The sequence below is a fragment of the Myxocyprinus asiaticus genome, chromosome 19 (assembly GCF_019703515.2).
Source record: "Myxocyprinus asiaticus isolate MX2 ecotype Aquarium Trade chromosome 19, UBuf_Myxa_2, whole genome shotgun sequence".
NCBI lineage: Eukaryota > Metazoa > Chordata > Actinopteri > Cypriniformes > Catostomidae > Myxocyprinus > Myxocyprinus asiaticus.
Window position 1 is genome coordinate 20730574 of NC_059362.1, and position 23718 is coordinate 20754291.

At 37.4% G+C, this 23718-nt stretch overlaps 1 protein-coding gene across 1 annotated transcript in view; it reads right to left on the reverse strand.

The window, feature by feature from the left end:
* prkchb (protein kinase C, eta, b) overlaps positions 1-19574 on the reverse strand; it is a 29450-nt gene extending 9876 nt beyond the window's left edge. Inside the window, exons 1-10 of the mRNA XM_051644609.1 lie at positions 18815-19574; positions 11048-11111; positions 10480-10639; positions 10320-10354; positions 9950-10029; positions 9634-9763; positions 9409-9542; positions 6862-7002; positions 6452-6625; positions 3090-3244 (exon numbers count right to left, since the gene is read on the reverse strand). Coding sequence (XP_051500569.1) covers positions 3090-3244; positions 6452-6625; positions 6862-7002; positions 9409-9542; positions 9634-9763; positions 9950-10029; positions 10320-10354; positions 10480-10639; positions 11048-11111; positions 18815-19156 — 1415 coding nt within the window. The 5' untranslated portion in view covers positions 19157-19574. The remainder of the gene's footprint in view (positions 1-3089; positions 3245-6451; positions 6626-6861; positions 7003-9408; positions 9543-9633; positions 9764-9949; positions 10030-10319; positions 10355-10479; positions 10640-11047; positions 11112-18814) is intronic.
* Positions 19575-23718: the final 4144 nt, after the last annotated feature.

Consider the following 23718-nt stretch of genomic DNA (forward strand, 5'->3'; position numbering starts at 1 on the left):
ATATACTATTTTAATGTCATAAATACAGCACTTGTTAAGCTTGGTTAATTTCAACATATAACAATACATTTTTAAAATCAAAAGTTGCACATGTTAACATTAGTTAATGCACTTTGAACGAACATGAACTAACAATTAATAGTATTTTCATTAACTAACTTTAACAAAGATTAATAAATGCTGTAAAAAAAAAAAATAAAAAAAATATATATATATATATATACACCATTCATTGTTAGTTCATGATACCTAATGCATTAACTAATGTTAACGAATGGAACCTTATTGTAAAGTGTTACCATGGCATGTGCCCCCCCACTCACAGACCCCCCCCCCATCTTGTTGGGTACAGGGGTGTGTAATAGTTGGTCATGCAAAATATATGGCATTTTTAAATCAACAAAGAATGTCATGATAGAGTATGAGAAATCAGTTTTAATATTAATTTTGGAAAAATTTGTGCGCATGTAATACTATATCGCACTTGAACTGACCGAAAAGGAGTAATTTGATAAATTTATAGCAGAGTGCAGGGCAGACTCTCTCTCCCCATCTCTTACCACCCCCTCTCCCTTTCTCTCTGTGTAAACAGCTTATGTAAGAATAGCTCCATGCCACGATAGTCAGGGAATGAGCAGCCTAGTGACATCGGCTCAGGTCCACACTCAAAATGTCCCTACAGTGAATTCTAAACCTTAAAACAGATACATTTACTTGAGAGGCAAAATTGTGTAAGATATTTAGAGAATATATATTGAATTATTTTGCATTATTTATATTTTCTTTCTTAATTTTTCTTACTCCATTGGTACATACAAGTACATTTATCTTGTTTAAATGAGATCTCGATATTTTTTTACAAGAACAAGATGTTTTGCTGTGAGCAATCCTTCCCTAAATCCTTTAGAGTTCTACCCAGAAAGCACACTTAACAGAGACGTTATAATTGGCCTAAATGGATTGACTTTAAAGCCCAATAAAAAGTGAAAGCAAATGAGAGAGTGGCTACAAAGGAGGCTGTATCATCATAAAGATGACAGGGGTGTCAGCCAAGTTCACAGAGGCATTCTCGTAAAGGCCCTGACAGGAAAGCTCGCAAATACTGCAAGCCTCATGGGAATGATTTGGATACAGTTTGTCATATTGGTTTATTTTTGGGTTTGACTCGGCTCTATCACAAGAGTGATTGGAAAGCTTATCCAGGTAGGTAAAGGTTAAGTGATTAGAGATAGGAAGTGCATAATGTACAGGCGCAGAAAGGAAGACTAAGCCAGGGGCGGGGACTGTCTGTAAAATCACACCAACTGTGCCAGGACATGCGCAGACAAGAAAATTGTGTGAGTGAACACATGCATGTCAAAACAAATAACTGGGAGCAGCAGCACTGGGGTGTGAACATTAACAGTAAATTCAGATGCACATTATGAATTTCGAACATTCTTTCCTTTTGACAATGACAATGAAGGTTTTTATACATTAAAACAATGGAGAATTTTAAGCCATTAATGTAGCCAACTTTAAAGACAACAGAACTGTTCAGTCATGATGTCAACTTATGGGAAAACTGGAATTTGCTTTGGGTTCCCTTGGAGTTTTTAGAAAAGTGGTTTTGATCTATCAGTAAACTCAGGCTGTGATTAATATAACTTGAAGATACTTTTATGTTTTTCTTTACAGCATATATTAGTTATACAGTGGCTAGAAAAAGTATGTGAATCCTTTGGAATTACCTGCATTTATGTATAAATTTGTCTTAAAATCTGGTTCGATCTTCATCTAAGTTACAATAATGAACAAACACAATCTGTTTTAACTAATAACACACAAATTATTGTATTGTTCTTGTACATATTGAATACTTCGTTCAAACATGCACAGTGTAGGTTGGAAAAAGTAAGGCTAAAGACTTAGATTTAATACTGTGGTTCCTCTCCCTAGAAGTAGCTGTCCAGCTCAAGATGACTCACAGGGCACACCGCAGAATGCTCAATGAAGTAAAAAATAACTCTAGAGTGACAGCTAAAGACTTAAAGGAATTATTGGAACTGGTTAACATCTCTGTTCATGAGTCTACTATACGGAAACATTAAATAGGCATGGTGTCCATAGCAGGCTACCACAAAGAAAGCTACTGCTTTCTAACAGAAACATTGCTGCGTGCCTGAAGTTTGCCAAAGACCACCTTAACACTCCACACCGCTACTGGGAAAATGTTTTGTGGACTGATCAAACTAAGGTTGAATTGTTTGGGAAGAACACGCAGCACTACGTATGGCATAAAAAGGGCAACGCATACCAACATGAAAACATAATTCCAATGGTGAAGTATGGTGAAGGGAAAATCATGATGTGGCAGCTTTGTTGCTTCCGGGCCTAAACCACTTGCCATCATCGAGGGAAAAATGTATTCCCAAGTTTGTCAAGATATCCTACAGGATAATGTCAGTGTGGCTGTGTGCCAGCTGAAGCTCAGTAGAAGTTGGGTGATGCAGCAGGACAATGATCCAAAACATCGAAGTAAATCCGCTACAGAATAGCTTAAAAAAAAAGAACACTGGAGTGGCCCAGTCAGAGCCCAGACCTTAATCCAATAAAGATGCTGTGGAATGACCTCAAGAGAGCCGTTCACACCAAACATCCAAAGAATATGGCTGAGCTGAAGCAGTTCTGTAAGGAAGAATGGTCCTTCGAAGCGTTGTGCAGGTCTAGTCCGCAGCTACCGGAAACACTTGGTTGAGGTTATTGCTGCCAAAGGATGATCGACCAGTTATGAAATCCAAGGGTTTACTTACATTTCCCACAGCACTGTGAATGTTTAATGGGATGTGTTCAATAAAGACGAACGATTAGAATTATTTTTGCATTGTTAGCTTAAGCACATTGTGTTTGTCTATACTTGTGATTTTGATGAAGACGAGATCACATTTTATGACCAATTAATGTAGAAAACCAGCTAATTTCAAAGGGTTCAAATACTTTTTATTGCCACTGTACCTCATCTCTGTTAGAGGGAAATACATATGTTCGGACACCTGGAACTTAAACATGTATGGACACCATTCCATTCCATGACACACCAAATTCCTAACCTGTAAATGATGCCTTGGGAGTGAAGAAACATAAGGGCCGAAGTGATTTCTGCAGCATAAAACTGTGCTCGTGGCTCTTCAAAACGCCTGACCTTCTGAATATGGAACATGAGGTCACCACCATTTACAAACTCCATGACAAAGTATAACCGCTCCTGAGAAATGAAGAACAAATGAGAAAAAACTGTTTGTAGGTCATACAAATGGAAAAACAGTGTTGAAAATCATATAAATAGTACAAGAGTCAATTTAGAAAGGAATAATCATTTTTAAACCTGGTAAACCTGTAACATCTGTGTGAATTTATTTTCTTGAACACAGTGCAATTTTTAATGTACAACAATATATGATATAATACAATACAATAAAGATCTTTAGCTTCAATAAAATATGCTTGCTAGTTTGGTGTATGTTATTGACTTGAACATAAGCAGAATCAAGTTCTTAAAGAAATAGTAAAAAAAAAAAGAAATGAAAAAAAAAAGGAAATTTCTGTCATGATTTATTGTTTCAAACCTGTCTTACTTTCTTTCTAGTAATACAATTGGAAATGTTAGACAGAATGTTAAGGACAGCCTATGTCACCATGAGAGTAAATGGTGACTGAGTCTGAGAAAAAATGTCACACAGGATTGAAGCAACATGAGGGTGAGTAAATGAGGACGGGATTTTTGGGGGTGGGTTAATTATCCCTTTAAAGCCATGCTGTGTAGTAGTGTTTGTGGTCAAGGCTGATAATATGTGTAAGTTGACAGAGGTCTTGCATAATTTCTCTCTAACACTTTCCCTCTGTGTGCCACCACATCTCCTCAGCAGGAAGTGCTTACCTCAAGTTATTAATCATGTGCTTCCATCTACTGTTTAGATGTAGTACTGCAATGGCGACCAACACTTTGATAACTGCTAAGTGCTAACCTACCATTTTTGGGTGACTTTCATTTAAGTTATCCTCAGAGGTTGTATTACTGAAGTAAATTACTTAAAGGTGCACTCAGTAATATTTTTATTATGATGCGCTAGCGGTGTAGATGCAATATCCGCAAACGTTCTCAGTAACCTCAGTACCCTCCAATCAAAAAAAGACATCTGATGCAGAAGATTAAAGATAAGAACCAAGGCAGCCCAGGAATTTGAACTCTTTTCCTTTATCAAAATATCAAGATGTCAAGGTAGATTTCTGCTTATGAGCATATTTCCTGGTTGACTGACGGGAAACTGAGTGTCTATATTCAACAACACTATTCAACAACACTATTCTCCTGTTTGTCAGTCAATGGTGGCAGTGGAGATGATATGGCAAAACAGTTCTAAGAAATCAGCCTCTACTGGTATATCTAGTGAGATTCTGGGCTAATGCTACAGGATATCAACCTGATGGCATGTCAAACCCTCATGTCGTTCCAGCCCATTTTACTTGCCTTCTCTACTGGAACACAAAAATATACAGTATGTTAGGCAGTATTGTATGGGAAAAAAGTGAATGGTGAATGAGGATAACATTCTAAAATCTCCATTTGTGTTCAACTAAAGAAAGAAAATCAAATAGGTTGGAACCATGAGAGGGTATAGATGTTCATTTTTGCATGAAATATCCCTTTAAAGGGGTCACATAATGAGAAATCAAATCTTTTAATATACTATGAAAACATGTTACATGGCCTAAGCAGTTTGTGTGACACATTTCAGCACAACATTTTGTAAAAGTGCCACAAAGTAATGTAGGCTTTGCTAAAAGGCTGTTATTAAAGAATGTCAACAACAAGTATACTGAATTTGACAGCAAACCTGCAGCCTGTAAGTAAATGCAGCAAAGCACAGCTACTCATTTCAAATACAAAGTGGGTGTTTACTCTCTTAAAGGAACAGTGGCAAAACATTACCTATTTATTTCTGGGTCAGAAAGAGGGTGGGAAATAGTCAAGATCAGGGTTCAAAATTAACACCTGCCTAATGGAGGTTTTTCATGCGCATTGGCAGGTACTTTTGCTTATCTACCTTCCACTGTGGTGGGCGACCTGTAACACGTTTTGGAGTGACGTATGACAAGAAAATCCGTTAGACACAAACTACGCTCTTTTTTTTTCTCTCCCCAATTTGAAATGCCCAATTCCCAATGTGCTCTAAGTCCTCATGGTGGCGTAGTGACTCGCCTCAATCCGGGTGGCGGAGGACAAATCACGTGGCTTTTTGAGCACGTTACCGTGGAGACATAGCACATGTGGAGGCTTCACGCTATTCTCCGTGGCATCCACACACAACTCACCACGCGGCCCACTGAGAGCGAACCACATTACAGCAACCACGAGGAGGTTACCCCATGTGACTCTAACCTCCCTAGCAACTGGGCCAATTTGGTTGCTTAGGAGAGCAGGCTGGCTGGCTGGAGTCACTCAGCACGCCCTGGATTCGAACTTGCAACTCCAGGTGTGGTAGTCAGCGTCTTTACTCGCAGAGCTACCCAGGCCCCCACAAACTATGCTCGTTTGAAGAAACACACTTGATCAACTTTTTGAAGAACAGAAAGAAAAGCCGATGATGCGCGTGTCTGATTCGCTATGTGTACAGAGATTCAGTGCATAGAACTGTACAGACGTGCATCATAGAGTTCTCACTCTTTCTTCTGTTTCAACCATCTTAAAACAGTTTGGAAGAATAGTGTCCATTATGAAAACACTAAATGCTCTGAGTTTAGTTCGCTTTATTTCCACCGAGCAGGTCGTGTTTTACATGCATTGTGAACACAACTCTACAGGTTCACTTTATTTCGACATTGCTTAATTCCAAATAGCTGTATACGTTACCATACATAGCAAATAACATGCAATTGCATTAGGTGAATTGTCATGTGTCATTGTAAGTACAGCCTCAGAAACAGCGCTTGAACAAGAAGTTTTTCTTCTGTGCTTTTCTACTCTTTAGCCTCCATTTGTATGTTGCTAAATTATTATTATGATAATAATAATATGGTATTATATTTTATATTACAAAATAACACATTCGGCAATTGGGCATTCACCCGTGGCTGGTGGGCAAAAAGTTAATTTCATACCCTGGTCATGATCAACTAAATTATTGCAAAACCTTGATAAATATAAGTGGCACAATATATAAGTAATACAGTATAAGTGGACATCAGGGGGAAAATTAAATGATAAAAAACTGCAAGATATGATCTCTTTATAGCCACTAAAACTATAACTAATTCACAAGTGGAGATGTATAACATTACATGTAATAATACAGTAACTGCTAATGTTAAAATACAGACAAACAAAGCTTTACTTTGATATGAATTGTTAATTAGCACCTTGAATCTATCTGTGGTCTTGAACCTATGTGTGGGTGTAAGTATAAACTCTTACGGCAGTCTGAAAGCAGTAGAAGAGCTGTGTGAGGAATGGGTTCTGGTGGGCCAAAGTCAGCACTCTCTTTTCAATCATGGTTGACTCGACATCATCGTCCTGCAGTATGACATCCTTTTTCAGCATTTTCACAGCAAACACCCTGTGGTCACTTTTTAGACGGGCCAGCATCACCTACAGACATATATACTATATATAATATATCATACACTTCTGGGATTTAAAAAAAGCATGCTTGTTTATGCTTGTTTAGTAACAGACTTTGAAAATTCTGACTGAGCTGATATTTTGAGATGAAAGTTCTGTAGACATGCTAACACACATCACTTGCTGTTTATTAAATAGTAGTAAAGGTCATCTCAGTAGCATTTATGAAATATAGCAGCCTGGGTGATAACATTGTGTCTCACCTTGCCAAAGCTGCCTTTCCCCAGCACCTGCAAGAAACTGAAGTCCTTCAGACCCACTTTAACAGTCTCTTCCTCAGCCTCCTCAAGCATTGTTGGTATCTTTTTACTAGAGTCTCGATGATTTGGTTCGGTAATGTGCATCTGTGAAAAGATATGGAGAAATGTACCCAAACGCAAGTTTGCACACATAAACGTACAAGCAACAAAGCTCAAAATGTAGGCTATTCTTAAAAAGAAGGATCAATATATTTACAGTACATATATAGTTGAAGAAAGAAGTTCACATACACCTTAGCCAAATCCATTTAAACTCAGTTTTTCACAATTCCTGACATTTAATCTTAGAAAACATTCCCTGTCTTAGGTCAGATAGGATCACTACTATATTTTAAGAATGTGAAATGTCAGAATAATAGTAGAGAGAATGATTTATTTCAGCTTTATTCCTTTCATCACATTCCCAGTAGGTCAGAAGTTTACATACACTTTGTTAGTATTTAGTAGCATTGCCTTTATATTGTTTAACTTGGGTCAAACATTTTGGGTAGCCTTCCACAAGCTTCTCACAATGTAATTTTGGCCCATTCCTCCAGAGAGAACTGGTGCAACTGAGGTTTGTAGGCCTCCTTGCTCGCTTTTTCAGTTCTGCCCACAAATTTTCTATCGGATTGAGGTCAGGGCTTTGTGATGGCCACTCCAATACCTTGGCTTTGTTGTCCTTAAATCATTTTGCCACAAAGATGGAGGTATGCTTGGGGTCACTGTCTGTTTGGAAGACCCATTTGAGACCGAGCTTTAAATTCCTGGCTGATGTCTTGAGATTTTTCCACATAATTCTCCTTCCTCATGATGCCATCAATTATGTGAAGTGCACCAGTCCCTCCTGAAGCAAAGCACCCCCACAACACGATGCTGCCACCCCCATGCTTCATGGTTGGGATGGTGTTCTTTGGCTTGCAAGCCTCACCCTTTTCCTCCAAACATAACGATGGTCATTATGGCCAAACTGTAAAATTTTTGTTTTATCAGAACAGAGGGCATTTCTCCAGAAAGTAAGATCTTTATCCCCATGTGCACTTGCAAACTGTAGTCTGGCTTTTTTATGGTGGTTTTGGAGGAGTGGCTTCTTCCTTGCTGAGCAGCCTTTCAGGTTATGTCGATATAGGACTCGTTTTACTGTGAATATAGATACTTGTCTACCTGTTTCCCCCAGCATCTTCACAAGGTCCTTTGCTGTTGTTCTGGGATTGATTTGCACTTTTTGCACCAAACTATGTTAATCTCTAGGAGACAGAATGTCTCCTTCCTGAGTGGTGTGGTGTGATGGCTGCGTGGTCCCATGGTGTTTATACCTGCATACTATTGTTTGTACAGATGAATGTGTTACCTTCAGGAATTTGGAAACGGGGCGGAGCCAGGAGTTTTTCACAAGGTTAGATTTTCCCATGATGTTAAGCAAAGAGGCACTGAGTTTGAAGGTAGGCCTTAAAATACATCCACAGGTACACCTCCAATTGACTGCAATTAGCTAATTAGCCTATCAGATGCTAATTGTCTAATGTCTAAAGGATAGACATAATTTTCTGGAATTTTCCAAGCTGCTTAAAGGCACAGTTAACTTACTGTATGTAAACTTCTGACCCACTGGAATTCTGATATTGTCAATTAAAAGTGAAACAATCTGTCTGTAAACAATTGTTGGAAAAATTACACGTCATGCACAAAGTAGATGTCCTAAACATCTTGCCAAAACTATAGTTTTCTAATATGAAATCTGTGGAGTGGTTAAAAAAATTAATTTTAATTACTTCAACCGAAGTGTATGTAAACTTCTGACTTCAACTGTATATATATATATATATATATATATATATATATATATATATATATATATATATATATAGATAGATAGATAGATAGATACATACACACACTCAGTTGTAAACCTACTTATTCATGCTATTATGTAATCAGCCAATCATGTGGCAGTAATGCAATGCATAAAATCATGCAGATATGGGCCAGGAGCTAATGTTCACATCAACCATCAGAATTGAGAAAAAATGTGATCTCAGTGATTTCGACAGTGGCATGATTGTTGGTGCCAGATGGGCTGGTTTGAGTATTTCTGTAACTGCTGATCTCCTGGGATTTTCACGCACAACATTCTCTAGAGTTTAATCAGAATGGTGCCAAAAACAAAAACATCCAGTGAGCAGCAGTTCTACAGACAGGAAACACCTTGTTGATGAGAGATGGCTAGACTGGTTCGAGCTGACAGAAAGGCTACACTGTACAATTGTAGTGAGCAGAATAGCATCTCAGAATGCACAACATGTTGACCTTGAGGAGGATGGGCTACAACAGCAGAAGACTACGTCGGGAACTTTATTAGGACCATAGGGTTTCTAATAAAGTGCTAAGTGAATGTATATACTGTATATATATATATATATATATATATATATATATATATATATATATATATATATATATATATATATATAAAAGTACACATTCCCTTTGAGACAATTCTTACGAAGTTACCTGAGACTTTCGTTTGGAGAGCCTGCCTGCTTGCAAACCAATCTCAGCCAATTTGCTGGCCAGCTCTGCACTGTTCACCCCACAGTTTGGTGCAACATTCTGTTCACAACGTTTGTGAATGTTCATCTTGCAACCTGGATAAACCACACCAAACACAGGTGAAAATAACAGTCTATTAACACAAAGCAGTGGTGTTACCAACAATTCAGGGAAAAATATGCTTACTCTTGCATTGGAGACCCTGTCTCACAAGTCCATACAGCAGAGATCCGCAGTGGTTACAGTATGTGGGAACTCTGTAGTTGTGCTCTCGGAACTGGTGGGGTATGTTAATGCTGAAGCCCTGGCTTGTACTCTGTGGACAGGGGAGTAAGTGGACAATTGGTCCAGAAGACCAACAGCATAATTTTGTTATCACACACAAACGAACATTATGGAATTGGTAACACTTTACAATAAGGTTCCATTGTTAACATTAGTTAACCTGAACTAACAATTAACAATGTTTTTTCAGCATTTATTATTTACCATTGAATCTTACCTCATTTGTAGTTTTCTTCATACGTGGACACTCAGTTACAACCAAATCATGGCACTTCTTATGGACCACACATGTGCACACTAATGAGTAATGACACAAAAAAAGAAGCAAATTTGATTAGCAAATTTGTGTATGTGTGAATGTTTACATTTTCTATTTCTTGTATGTGCTAAAAGAATTACAGAGTGCCAATTTGCACTAAGTGAAGATAGCACTGGCCATATATAGCGCAGCTATTTTGCACCACTATACATGTAGTTTGATGGAATCAAACAAAACGATGGCAAAATACAACTTCAGAAAACTGGTGTAAAGAATTGCGAAATACAAAAATTTGGGGTTATATTCTACCACTGCTAAACTTACTCACCTTGACATTGATATCCTTGCTTTCCAAATACACCCCTTGGAAAAATGACAGAAAGTTAAATATTCAGAGTAGTTATAACCACATGCCAGATAATGAACGAGGCAAACTTTTTTAGTTTGTTTGTATGTGCATGAAGGCATGTTCTCTGTGTAAGCCTCACCAGATGAAGTTTTTGCAATGACAGCAAAAAGTAGGCTGGGGAAGGAAGGTTGCCATAAACTTATGTCCATTGACTTGGTGGACCTTTCTTCTTTTCAAAGCTTTTTGCCGCTTTCTAGTAAACCGTTTATGGCTCCTCAATCGATTTTCTACAGCTTCATCTGAAATTCATGGCAACACACTCTTACAATGTTTGTCAGGTAACCTAAAAATTGTGCTTTATGTGGTAACATCTAAATTGATTGTTTTTAGTAATAAAAAAAAAGAAAAAGTAAAAATCGTATTTAATATAAAGGAAACAACCTGATTACACTAGGTTACACCAACAAAAGGAATTTTAATGATCAAATCAGGTAGAATTAGTTTCTTAAGGTAAAACTGCACATTTTCACTTTTACAGGAGGCTGCACTCGAAAAGCACAGTTTAACTGTTAAAAAAAATTAAGCATAAAGTTAATGTGTTACCTGTTAACACATTAAAAACAAGAGTTCAGTGTTGTAGGCAATAGGGAAATTAGTATAGGACAAAATCTGAATAAACTAATAACAGCATATGAAAAACAGCTTACCATCTGTAAAGGAGCCGGTGAGAGAGATGAAGATATACACACTTCCCTCTGGTTCCAGATTCACCTGGAAGAGGAGATACACAGTGAGTTATTACTTAACACTTTATGAGCTAACTACAACTACTGTAAACTGAAAAAACACAGACCTTGGACCTCGCTTCCCAATAAGGATGGATCTCAAATCTTAAATAAACGTGCAAGTTTCAAAATCTGCACTTCACATGGCTGCGCAATGATACATTTTAAGTGCTTCTTCAGAGTCGTTATCCATGTTTGTAGTGCTGAAATGTCACCGTATAGTGTCGTTTGTCATTGTTATTTTAATTATAGATTGTAACTTTATAAATACCTCGCTGGGAAAATTTAAAAAAAGTTATTCTTTTAAATAATCAAACTTATTAAACACATAATTAAATATATAAGTTTGTAAATATTTTGGGCAGTACGATCTATTATTTTTACACAATCACTGCTTAGTTAATCAGATGTGCATTTGCAATGTTTCATTTACAAAAATGTATCTGTGGCTCGAGGTGCAAGCTTGTAAGGATTACCCAGGCAACCACCATGGGTCGCTATGTATGTTTATTGTTCATTTAGTGTCTTTCATTGGTTTATGGGTTTTGTAGTTCTTTTTCATGGTCTTTGTTCATTGGTCCTTGTGCTCATTAGTGTCAGGTGTCCCTCGTTTCTTCATTAATTCTTCGTGTATTTAATCCCTGTGTTTTCCTTTGTTCATTGATGGTTCTTGTTCTGTTAATTCAGTCTGTAATGTGCTTTGTGGTCTAGTTTTGTGGTTTTTAATAAAAACTGCAATTGGATCCTGCCTTCTCCAGTCTGCCATTATTACAGAAGAATCGACCAAAGAAACGGATCCAGCAGTGGAACTGATTTATCTGAAGCAGGAGGGTGACACAACTGAAGAGTTCACTGAGCTTTTTTGTGCCCTCGCAGATTGTGTAAACTGGGGAGAGCTCGTGTTAAAGGACCTATTTCGATTTGGGCTCAATGAGCCCATCAAGTCATGGATGTCAAGAGGCAGCTTTAACTGTACTTTGGAACAGTACATAGATTACACAGTGGGGTAGTGCTCCAGTCCCCATGCAGCTCTCAAGGCTTCCACCTCAGAGATTCCCATAACAGAGGTCCCAATGGTCCCCAACTTGGTGGTCCAGCTGACCACGCCAGCCACGGTCAACAAGCCAGCGCCCACACCAGCCACGGTCAACAAGCCAGCACCCACACCAGCCACGGTCAACGAGCCAGCGCCCACGCCTGCCACAATCAACGAGCCAGCGCCTGAAGCCTCGTCCGTCCCAGCGCCTGAAGCCTCGTCCGTCCCAGCGCCTGAAGCCTCGTCCGTCCCAGAGCCAGCGCCTGAAGCCTCGTCCGTCCCAGAGCCAGCGTCCTCAGCCATGGAGGCTGTTCCCACAGCAGTGCTCCCGGCCGTCCGGAAGAGGACGAAAAGGGCTCCTGCTTCCCAGTCGCTGCCAGCGCTCCTGAGCACGGAGGCCGTCAACGAGCCTGTACATTTCCCTGAGGCTCCGAGTCTTCCATAGTCCCCTAGTGCCTTGCTCTCTGAGTCCCCAGCAGCTCTGATCTCTGAACCCTCTGTGTCCACAGCTGCCATATCTGCTTCCTGTGGCTCCACCACCTGAACCCTTGCCACCTGCAGCTCCATCTCCGGAGCCTCTGCCACCTGCAGTTCTGCCACCTGAACCCTTGCCTCCTGTGTCTCCGCCCCCTCCGCTGGGCTTCCGCCTTCTGCTCCTCCCATTAACTATTTTTTGTTTTTTTGTTTTAAGAAGCTTATGGAGCTGCTCCTTAGATTGGGGCACTCTGTAAAGGATTACCGGGGTCGCTATGTATGTTTATTGTTCATTTCATGTCTGTCTTTTGTTTATGGGTTTTGTAGTTCTTTTTCATGGTCTTTGTTTATTGGTCATTGTGTTCATTAGTGTCAAGTGTGTCCCTCGTTTCATCGTTAGTTCTCTGTGCATTTAATCCCTGTGTTTTCTATACATTGTCGGTTCTTGTTCTGTTAATTCAGTCTGTAATGTACTTTGTGTTCTAGTTTTGCATTGTCTCTAGTGTTCTGTGTTTTTTCTGAGTTAATTTAAAAAAAAAAAAACTGCAATTGGATCCTGCCTTCTCCAGTCTGCTAACATTACAAAGCTTCAGGGTCAGTGAAGACTATACAAAAATATCCTGGCAGTAGGCCTATTGCAAGTGCCCAACAGAATGATGGAGGCACTTACATAGAGAACATGTACATAAATTAATTGATCAAGCAGATATATGCTCCCCAAATTATACTGACATCAGTGCAGCACAACAACGCTGTGGTGCAGGTGACAGCACCCTTTGGTGTCAGAGAGGAAGATGAGAAGGGTTGTAGAAAAAGAGGAAGGTGGGAAGATGAGCCAAGATGGACAATTTCCCATTAATTATAACATCCCCATTTCATCTGAATTTAATTTTATATTAATAGTAGGGCTGGACGATATGGCTACAAAAATTATATCTAGATATTTTTCAGCCTATTGATGATATTAGAAATATTTAAGCAATAAGGCATTACAGGCCATGCTATAATGTGAATAAAGTCATGACTGAAGGGCCTTGTTAGGCACGAAGCAAAGCAGAGTATCTGCAACCCCTTCAGCCATGACTATATTCACAATATGGCACAGCCTCAAGTGACTTATTGCTTTTATGAAACAGTTAGCACATAATAAAAATATTAAGGACATAAATATTCATTAAAATTTTATATTTTGAATCATTAAATCCCATTCTTCCACCAGAAAATATACTCCCTGGCAGTAAACAGAACAGAATGACTGTCATCTATACATGGGTGCTGCGGAGTGATTCAAACAGAAGTTCTGTGAAGAGGCCAGAGCTGTGCTTTATCATGAATAAAGCACGGCTGTTGACCAACCAGCATTAAGGACCGGAGCTATCCATTATATAAATCTCAATATAATTTTTTTTAGCTCTGAAATGGCTTAAAAGTGTTTTTTTTTTTTTTTTATCAGAGAAACCATAATTTTGTTCAAACAGCCACTGTAGCCAATTATTTTAAAGGCATTAAATAAAAATGTTATTTAAAAACAATGAAGGCATGTTTCCCACAGGTATTCACTAAGTAAACACAAGTGAGAATTAATAATTTTCTTTGATATGCACTTTTATATTTATATTTGATGTACAATTATACATAGTAGCATAATAAAAAGCATTATTTACATTTATATATTTTTACTAAAACATTTTTTTTTTTTTTTTAATAAAGAGGTGTGCAAAATCTACTTGACTTTTTTTTTTGGAACCCAGCTGAATATTGTACAATACTAAATTATTACTGTGGTACCCATTTAAGTTTCTTATAATAATACAGGTTTTTCATTATTATTTTGAGGATTAGATTTATTTTATTTACAGTATATATATTTCTGTCCTGTTTACTTCACCTTCACCTGGAGCTTTTATTTTGACACTGAATGTGCATTGTCAGTGTGTATTTGCCAGTTTACAATGTATCGCATCTGGTGAAATTATGTCATCTGTTATACTGTGCTGTGTTTCTTGATTTGTATAATAACTTGCATGCTTGAATCTTCAGTATTTTTCTTTCACAATTGTGTGCATAGAACAGCAACAGGGTGGGTGTTTCTCAATGCTAAGAACACATTCTTGTTCTTGCGTTCTTGTGAAAATCTTGCCTAACTACCTTGAAAGAGTGAACTTAGAAGATATGAGGACGTTAAACACATCCATGTGAGTTTTGAGATGTGCTGCATTATGTAGATTCAACAACCTCTTAACAATTTTCTTTTTTTGGAGGTGGGTGAAGTACACGAGAGAAGCAAGTACAGACATTGAGAAACAGAAGCATCAGTCTTTAATCGCAGCCTTTTGGTGTTTAAAAATCACATATGACCATATACAGTAGTTAACTGAGGTAAGGTAAGGACATTATTCTGAACGCTGATTGTTGATGTACTCAATCAGTAATGGCAATTTGTTCATTTTTAACCAAAAAATATTACATAGTGCAGCTTTAAGCCCAGCTGCACCGTAAATATCAAACAGTCATCATCAAATGAGATGTTCATGAATGAAACTGATCACTTACGGTGTTGTTGTCAGGTCCAACAGTGTTTTTAACTGCCCTTAATCTTTAAATTACAGTTCTTTGTTTCCAAGCAATCCACGCTGTAATGCATGGATATAACCCACGGTGAAACAGGTACCACACACACATAATCCTGCACTGATGCTATTAGGAAAACATCAGTCTGATGTTGGGATGCTTCAACAGAGGCCAAAGGAGAGGCACTGGTCTTCACAGCCGCGACATCCATGTCTTTTTGCACACAGGACGGGATACGGTTCTCTCAGCTAGCGGCAGCAGTGAAATGGAGCAGAACGAGACGAGTTTTTAGAAGTTGAACTTGTTCCGCTCTTTAAACGTGGCACACATCACTGGAAACGCATCAAATTGACCAAAGACGTCCATTTAGTGCATGTTTGCATAGACCAACAATTAAAAATAGCGGAGATGGGCCCAAGAACGCATCCAGGATGTATTTATGTTTAAAACAACAAGAATAGCTGAATTCAAATGAAACAGAATAGGGGTCTCCTTTTAAAAGCTATAACTTGACACAACGTCTTTTAAAAGCAGCACGAGATGCATAACAACACAGTCAAAGACGTCTTTCTAGTGCATGTTTATATACAAAATAATTATATATAGCAAAGATGGGCACAAGAAGGTGTCCTGTGTAAGTCCCCTTTGATGTGCAGGAACAATAGGCCTATCTGTCCTGCTCTCCTGACTGAGCAGTGGGTGGGGCTAAGGGTGTGATGATGTAAAAGCAGGTGTTGATGTCGTTGCTGTAAAGGCGGACATGAATTAATGAGCCCCCAAGTGATGTAAGGAAACCACAGAAATATAGAATGAGGCATTTTTCCAGCTTGCTTTAAAAAATTTTTTTTTTTTTTTTTTTGCATTGGTAGAAAGTTTTGAATTCTGAAACTTAGATTATGTTTTTATAGTAAAACTGACCTCTTATATGTCAAAATATAAAGGAAAATGTTATTCCTCATGACATGACCCCATTAAGCGCTCTACGGTGACTCCACACCACTCGTAGATCTATGATCTCCAATTTTCAAGTACTGGTACTTCTTAAGTTACGATAGTTTTGCGCGTGGGTATCCCTGTTGGGGGTTGGGGGTCTAGCGCATCGAGATAATTTGGGAGGGCAAAGCCCACTCCAGCACCCCCTAGATCTGTCCATGCTCACGATGCTTTTGGGAAAATGAGGCCCTGATAAAGCTCCCAAGAAAATATTTGAAAATAATTCAAAAGAAGCATCAGACTTTCATGTCCACTAAGCTGATAACTCTGATGTTCTATATGATACTATCAGCTAAATTGATTGTTTTAGCTTGAGTGGAAAGAAGGATGTGGTTACTTGAAAACCATGAGAGGTCACAAAAGAACACTGATACTCTTATTAATTTCTGTACGAGTAAATGTTTTGTGTACAACAGAACATCAAATTTAACTGCGGCACATTAACTCAGACAAAATGCCACATCTCTGTGTATCTCTTTACATTGGCCTTCTATCACTGTCTCAGACACCCTATCTTGCAATCTCAGTCATTTTCTCTGCCTTTCAATTAGCTTGCGTTGCAATGTGGGAGGAATTCCAGAAACAAGGAAATCAGGACAAGCTGGTTCAGGGAGTCAAGTCCACAGCACGCACCACAGAGCACAACAAGCACAGGTTAAAAACAAAAAACAAAAACAGATCAAGTAAGACAATCCTTTTATGTTGACTAAGCAACATGAATGTAATTCATAAGGAAAGCAAACATAACTAGTATTTTCTTGACAAATATTTTAGCTGTGAAGCCTGTTAATGATAGCCGCACCAGCCACATGTTTAACAGCTTGCTTCGAAATCACATGCCAAACCACACAACCGTTAGGAAAATAATGTCAAGATACTTAAAGTCCTGGAGAAAAATATTGTAGTAAACATGGGGGACTTTATCTGTATAGGACATAAAATGAAAGATTGATGGGAGATATAAGGGGCAAAGAGAGAAATCCATTTTTTTTAGCAACATATCAAATACAAAGTGAATCACCCTTGCAAACTAGTTCAGTATAATTCAACATTGCCACTGACAATAATTCTGATCTGTGCTATTCAATGTGTTGTTATAAATGTGTATTAGTAAGTCGTGGCATGAAAAATTTTAATATTGAAAGATAATCCACAGGTCAAGTGTACTGTAATACAATTTACATAACATAAATACACATCAGCTTTCCTTACTGTTCTAACAAAGCATAAGTAAAGAATTACCTGCATATTTTCTGTAACCTTAATGTAAATTTAAGTGTAAAATGTACAGTAAAAATGATTTAAAACTGAAGCCTACTTATGCAGAATATTCATTACATATTCAACTCTTACACCAGCCAGATGAGGCATTCACAGTAAAAAACATTTTTGTCAGGTAACCTAAAAAATGTGTTTCACATGGTAACATTTAAATTAACTGGTTTTATTCCAGTCAAAATGTTAATTTGATCAAATCAACTTGATAAACTATGTTATACCAACAAAAGTAAGTTTCTGGGTTAGATCAAGTAGAAATAGATCCTTGAGGAAACAATTGCAGATTATCTTTTTTTTTTTTTTTTTTTTTTAAGCAAAAGTTTTATAAATATTTATGGATTCCTAATCCATGTGTAATTTTAAGCATGCTGTTTTAGAATTAAACACAATAACTGTATAGACCCGCACCATCATGGTGGGCTGTACTGCCAGCATCTTTAGACAAAACAAACTCGGTAACACTTTACAATAAGGTTCCATTTGTTAACATTAGTTAACAACATTAGTTAACATGAACTAATAATGAACAATAGCTTTACAGCATTTATTAATCTTGGTTAATGTTTATTTCAATATGTAGTAATACATTTTTAAATACAAAAGTTATACATGTTAACATTAGTTAATGCACTATGAACTGCATGAATTATGTCCAATTTTACTTTTGTTTACTAACATAAACATAGATGAATAAATGCTGTAAAAATATATATTGTTTATTGTTAGTTAATGACTCCTAATGCATTATCTAATGTTAACGAATGGAACCTTATTGTAAAGTGTTACCACAAACTATATAATCAGATTTCCAAATAGGCTACAAATATATATATATATTATTTTATTTTTTACAAAGGCCTTTGCAAGTTGAGCCAGTTAGAAACTACATTTTAGTGCTTGGACTGAAGGAAATGCAAACCACACATCACAGTGCAACATATAGCCAAAGATCTAACAGCAGGTAAGGCTCAGAGTTTCCGTAATGCATGATGGGGTGCAGCATGTGTTTTTTTTTTTGTTTTTTTGTGCACAACCTAGTTAATGCACAAATGAAAGAGACAGGACCCTCAAACATGAACAGTGAGAGACATGCATGAAATACAGCATTATAAGAAAATAAAAAAGGAGGTTCTTGTGCAATTGACGGTTTCCACATCTCTCATACGCATGTCACTATTTTATCCGCAAAGTTATCTCACACAGTAGGATACTGAATGTAAATGTCTAAAATAACCAAAATAACACCTCTGCATTAATTTAAAAATCTATAAAACTCAGCAACACTATATAATGCCTTATGTATAACCATAATTCCATTACATAGAGTAAAAACTCACCCATCCCTCAAATGTTTGTCTTGTATTTGATGACTTTATTAACTCGTCAAGCTGGATTCTGTAATTGGCCACAAAATCATCATATCCTATTGGGGTGCTGTGGAAAACAGCCACTTCCAGCTCTTTCCCATTGGATATGTATGGGCAGAATTCCTCATTGAAGTTCGGTTTGTTTGTCTTCGAATGTGTAGCAGTCTGTCCAACTTTCACACTGTCTACTTTCACAACTATGTAAGGATCCAGATGGACTTTCCTTTGTAAGGTGTGACGAGTTGAAGAAATTGTTGGTTTCAAACCCACCGACTCCCCGATACGTAGCCTCAAGTACCCATTGAATTTCATATTGTATCTCCAATATTCAGTAGTCAAAAAGTAGCAAATCTGTACAGTTTTATTTAAATGAACTAATAATAAAGGTCAAAACGACGATCCAGTTGAGATTTCAATTCAAGATAATTATATAGTGCCCAAATATAGCTGCGCTCTATTATGTTTCTACAAAACAAAATACGTGGAAACATCAAACAAGTCTCTACGCGTTGTCAGTTACAAGTATAAAAACTAGAACAACCAAAAGCGGCAAACGACAGCTGAGTGCGAACTCCCGTCCTTTTCAAGAAACCATCAGTAGGACCCATCTTTCTCTTTCTCTCTGTGTGCGTTTAGTAGTATGAGCCGTACATTTAAAGTACACCGTCAGACTCGCATGATGAGTACATGCCTCATTCCGACTCTATGCCGTCATCTTCTATAGAAAGTATTCAAACAATGCGACCTTCGCAAAGACAAAGCTGGTGATTAGACACACCTGAGACTCTGCGCTTACCTTAGCAACGGAGAACATGAAAATTAATTCATGCCGAATCAATTACATGTACGGACTAGACTCCAAAATACGCCCAATATAACAACGAAACATTAAAGGGATAGTACACCCAAAAAAGAATTAATTGATCCTTATGCCATCCCAGATGTGTATGACTTTCTAGTTTCTTCTGCTGAACACAAACGATTTTTAGAAGAATTTTTCAGCTATGTAGGTCCTCACAATGCAAGTGAATGGTGTCCAAAATTTCGAAGCTCCAAAAAGCACATAAAGGCAGCAAAAAAGTAATCCAAATGACTCCAGTGGTTAAATCCATATCGTCAGAAGCGAAATAATAGGTGTTGGTGAGAAACTGATCGACATTTAATCCCTTTTCTACTATAAATCTCCACTTTCACTTTCACATTCTTGTTTTGTTTTTGGCAATTCACATTCTTCATGCATATCGCCACCCACTGGGCAGGGAGGAGAATTTATAGTGAAAAAGTACTGTATATTGATCTGTTTCTAGCCCAAACCTATCATATACCCTCTGAAAATATAGATTTAATTACTGGAGTCTTATGAATTAGTTTTATGCTGCCTTTATGTGCTTTTTGGAACTTTACAAATTTTGGTACCCATTCACTTGCAATGTACAGACCAACAGAGCTGAAAAAGCCTATTCTTCTAAAAATCTTTGTTTGAGTTCAGCAGAAGAAAGAAAGTCAAACACATCTGGGATGTCATGAAGGTGAGTAAATGATGAGAGAATTTTCATTTTTATGTGAGCTATCCCTTAAGGTTTCAAAACGAGATTTGCATACAATGTCTCGTCACACAATACATGTTGTAACTCAATAAAAAGACTGGTTTCACCAACGGTGTATATTTTATTCAAGGCTGTTTTTGGCCAAATTCACGCTGTACACATGGGAATCATGAATATATGAGGTAGAAACCCTGTTACATCTTGCAGTAGTGCTTTGCATAGTTGTCCAGGAGAGAGCAGTGTCGTGTAATGTTTCATAGTGAGTTTAACCTATTTAGCCCTGAGATGGAGCACTTTTAAGAACATGAATGGGAGAAATTGTAACACCAAATATGGCAGGTGTACAAAAGAAAGTCCTGCCTTACAGGTAAAAGAGCTAATAACATTTCAGATACAGACATTTACCAGAGATTATTTTATATCATGAGATAAAGAGAGTTTTTATGTATGCGTGAGCATTTATAAGTAAATGTATACCCTATATGTCTAGTTTGTATGTTTGTGTGTGTAATCTAGGTGTATCAGTCGGTCTGTGTGTCACATTTGTGATTGCAAGCATTTCATATGTATTTGTTTGAGCATTCCACAGTATATATGTAACCTACATGTGAGTAATTTACATATGCGTATGCAAGTGTTTCATATACATATTTGATTTACACCCTATGCAGTGCCTCATAGATTTGTTCACGAATCAGATATCGTTATTCCTCTCATGAACACGCCAACGGAGTGCAGTGGAGAATGTCAAGATTTTCAGTGAATAACGTCGTTAATGACTTAGATTTCAGTCTGTTCCTCACACAAAGTCAAAGTCAACACACAGTCGAATGAACTACTTTTATTGTTTTTATGGTGCTGTTGCATCCTATTTGAAGCTTGACATCTCCAGTCCCCATTCTTTGTAAGTGCATACTTTTATGTTCCATGGAAGAAAGTCATACAGGTTTGTTGGCTGTAAAGTTGTCTGAACACAGGTGTTACAGTAATATGCCCTTTAGTAAGAAAGGGATATGTTAGTCATTATTGGGTCACAGCCATTGTTACATGTCCTATTAACAATTTATGAAATATAATATAATAAGTAAATAATTATGGCCCTATAGACCTTTCTCATGATAGCTGAAATAATTACTGATATCCATGCTATACAATGAATAATAATAATAACATTAATGGATAGATAGATATTACATAGAGAGCACTAGATGTCACTGCAGCTCAAGAAAAGCTGCTCTGTGAGTTTTGTTTCCCTTAATTTAAAATTGTACACAGGAGACCAAACCTATTTACGGTCTTCAGATGTGCACAGACAAAATGGCAATTAATAATTTGTGCTTGCTTGATGCTAAACTAGTTTATTCTACATTGAGTGCATCACCTCAGCATGTTGTAACAACTCACAAAAATAAAGTAATCATGGCTGACTGTGAACAGGTATTTCTAGAAAGGCACCACTAAGCGAACAAGTGCTTTGCTTGATGCTGCATCCACACTGTTGGGGAGAAATAGAAAGGTTAGCAATGCTGCATTGTAATAACTGCAACATGTGGTAACAAGACTGTGTGTGTGTGACATCAGCCAAAACACAACAGAGAAATTCTTGCATGTATGTATATGTAACCAGCCCTGCTGGCTCCCATTACATATGCACTGGGTAAAAAGTGAAAAAAATATAATTTAAATAAATAATAATAAATAATATTTGTGACTACAAAAACAAAACAAAAAACAAACAAACAAAAAAAACTTACAATTAAGATAAAAAACTAAAACACAACACCTGCTTTGCTATCACAGCCCTGCAATGTAAATGTCAACGACTGGGCTACTGAGTTACTATATTGGCAGATGAACAAGTCAGGCCTCAAACTGTGAATAGCACATCATTCATCATGCTCTATAAAAAACCCTAGGGAACACATGCACCATAACACGGACATAAAAATAGACACTGCAGATTTACAAGCCATCTCTAATACACCTTCATATTCATATATAGTTATATTGATTTGAGGAATTGACTGTACTGTATGTTTCTTCTTTTGCGGCATTAGAGCAGACCATGCTTGATATCCATCCAATGTGCTTTTTGATTGTGGTTCTTAATTGCGCCATATGGTGTCTGAAACCGAACCAAAGCTTTAGTGGATACTTCTATGTCTAGACTATTAACTGAGAGTAGTTTTCCAGTGTATCCAATGTACGCCACCCATTTTGCCTACAAATAGTGCACTACAAAGCCAAAATGCAGTAAGTACTATACAAACTTTGAACTTTGTTCTTTAAAGTTTTTTGATTGTCCAGTCAAATGTGGATTATAAAATAGTTGAGCCAAATCCATCTGTCATAGTCTAAGACACTCGATTTCAGTCAGCTACTCAATTTTGCCTTTTGCTTGCTATTCCTTTGTGGACACCCATGCATACATGTTTAAGTGATATAACAGTCATTCATTTTTGTCACATTATGGCCTTTAAAGAAGTTTTATTAATGCTGTCTTGGACTAACAGTGCCACCTAGCTGTGTGGATGCAGCATCATTCAAACGCAATAGTTTTTAGTTAAATATGCCATTGTGGAAATTCACTAATCACAATCAGTCATGATTAATTTAATTCATGAGTGAAGGTGTCCAATAAAAGGTTACTGAGATTAAGCGAGTAATATTCGACTGGTCATGTGATCCAAACATGGTAGCCTCCATGAGACAGTAGAATAAGACAGCTTTTATAAGGTTATTTATATGATTAGAGTGATCATGATTTTATACACATGTTTCAAAATTACCATTAATTTCTTTAAGAGTAAAACATCTTAATAATGAAAAATTACTAAGTGCACCTTTAAGAGTTATCGACCTCATCTATAAAGATTGCCAGCAGGTCATCACAATTCACCTTTGAAGAGAAAAAAAAAAGCATCTTAAGGATCCGATTTAGGAAATAATGTGTACACATGTAACCCAAGCTCCCCGCTGCACTTTCAGATGATAGATAGGACCCAATAAAAGCTTAATCTATTTCCTTCACTTATTTCTTCAAGGGCAAATAAGCTTGCATGTCTGTAAGTGTGTATATGTGTGAGAGAGAAAGAAAGAAAGAAAGAAAGAAAGAAAGAAAGTTCTGATTAAATTAGAAATTAGAAAAGAGGTTTTGCGCTCAATCAATATACATATTGTACAGATGCCAGTAAACAGGTTTGTTGAAATATGTTTTACAGACTCCTGCTTTTAGGACACACACACACACACACACACACACACACACACACACACATGTTGGTGCGGCTATCCTTATGAGGACTCTCCATAGACATAATGATTTTA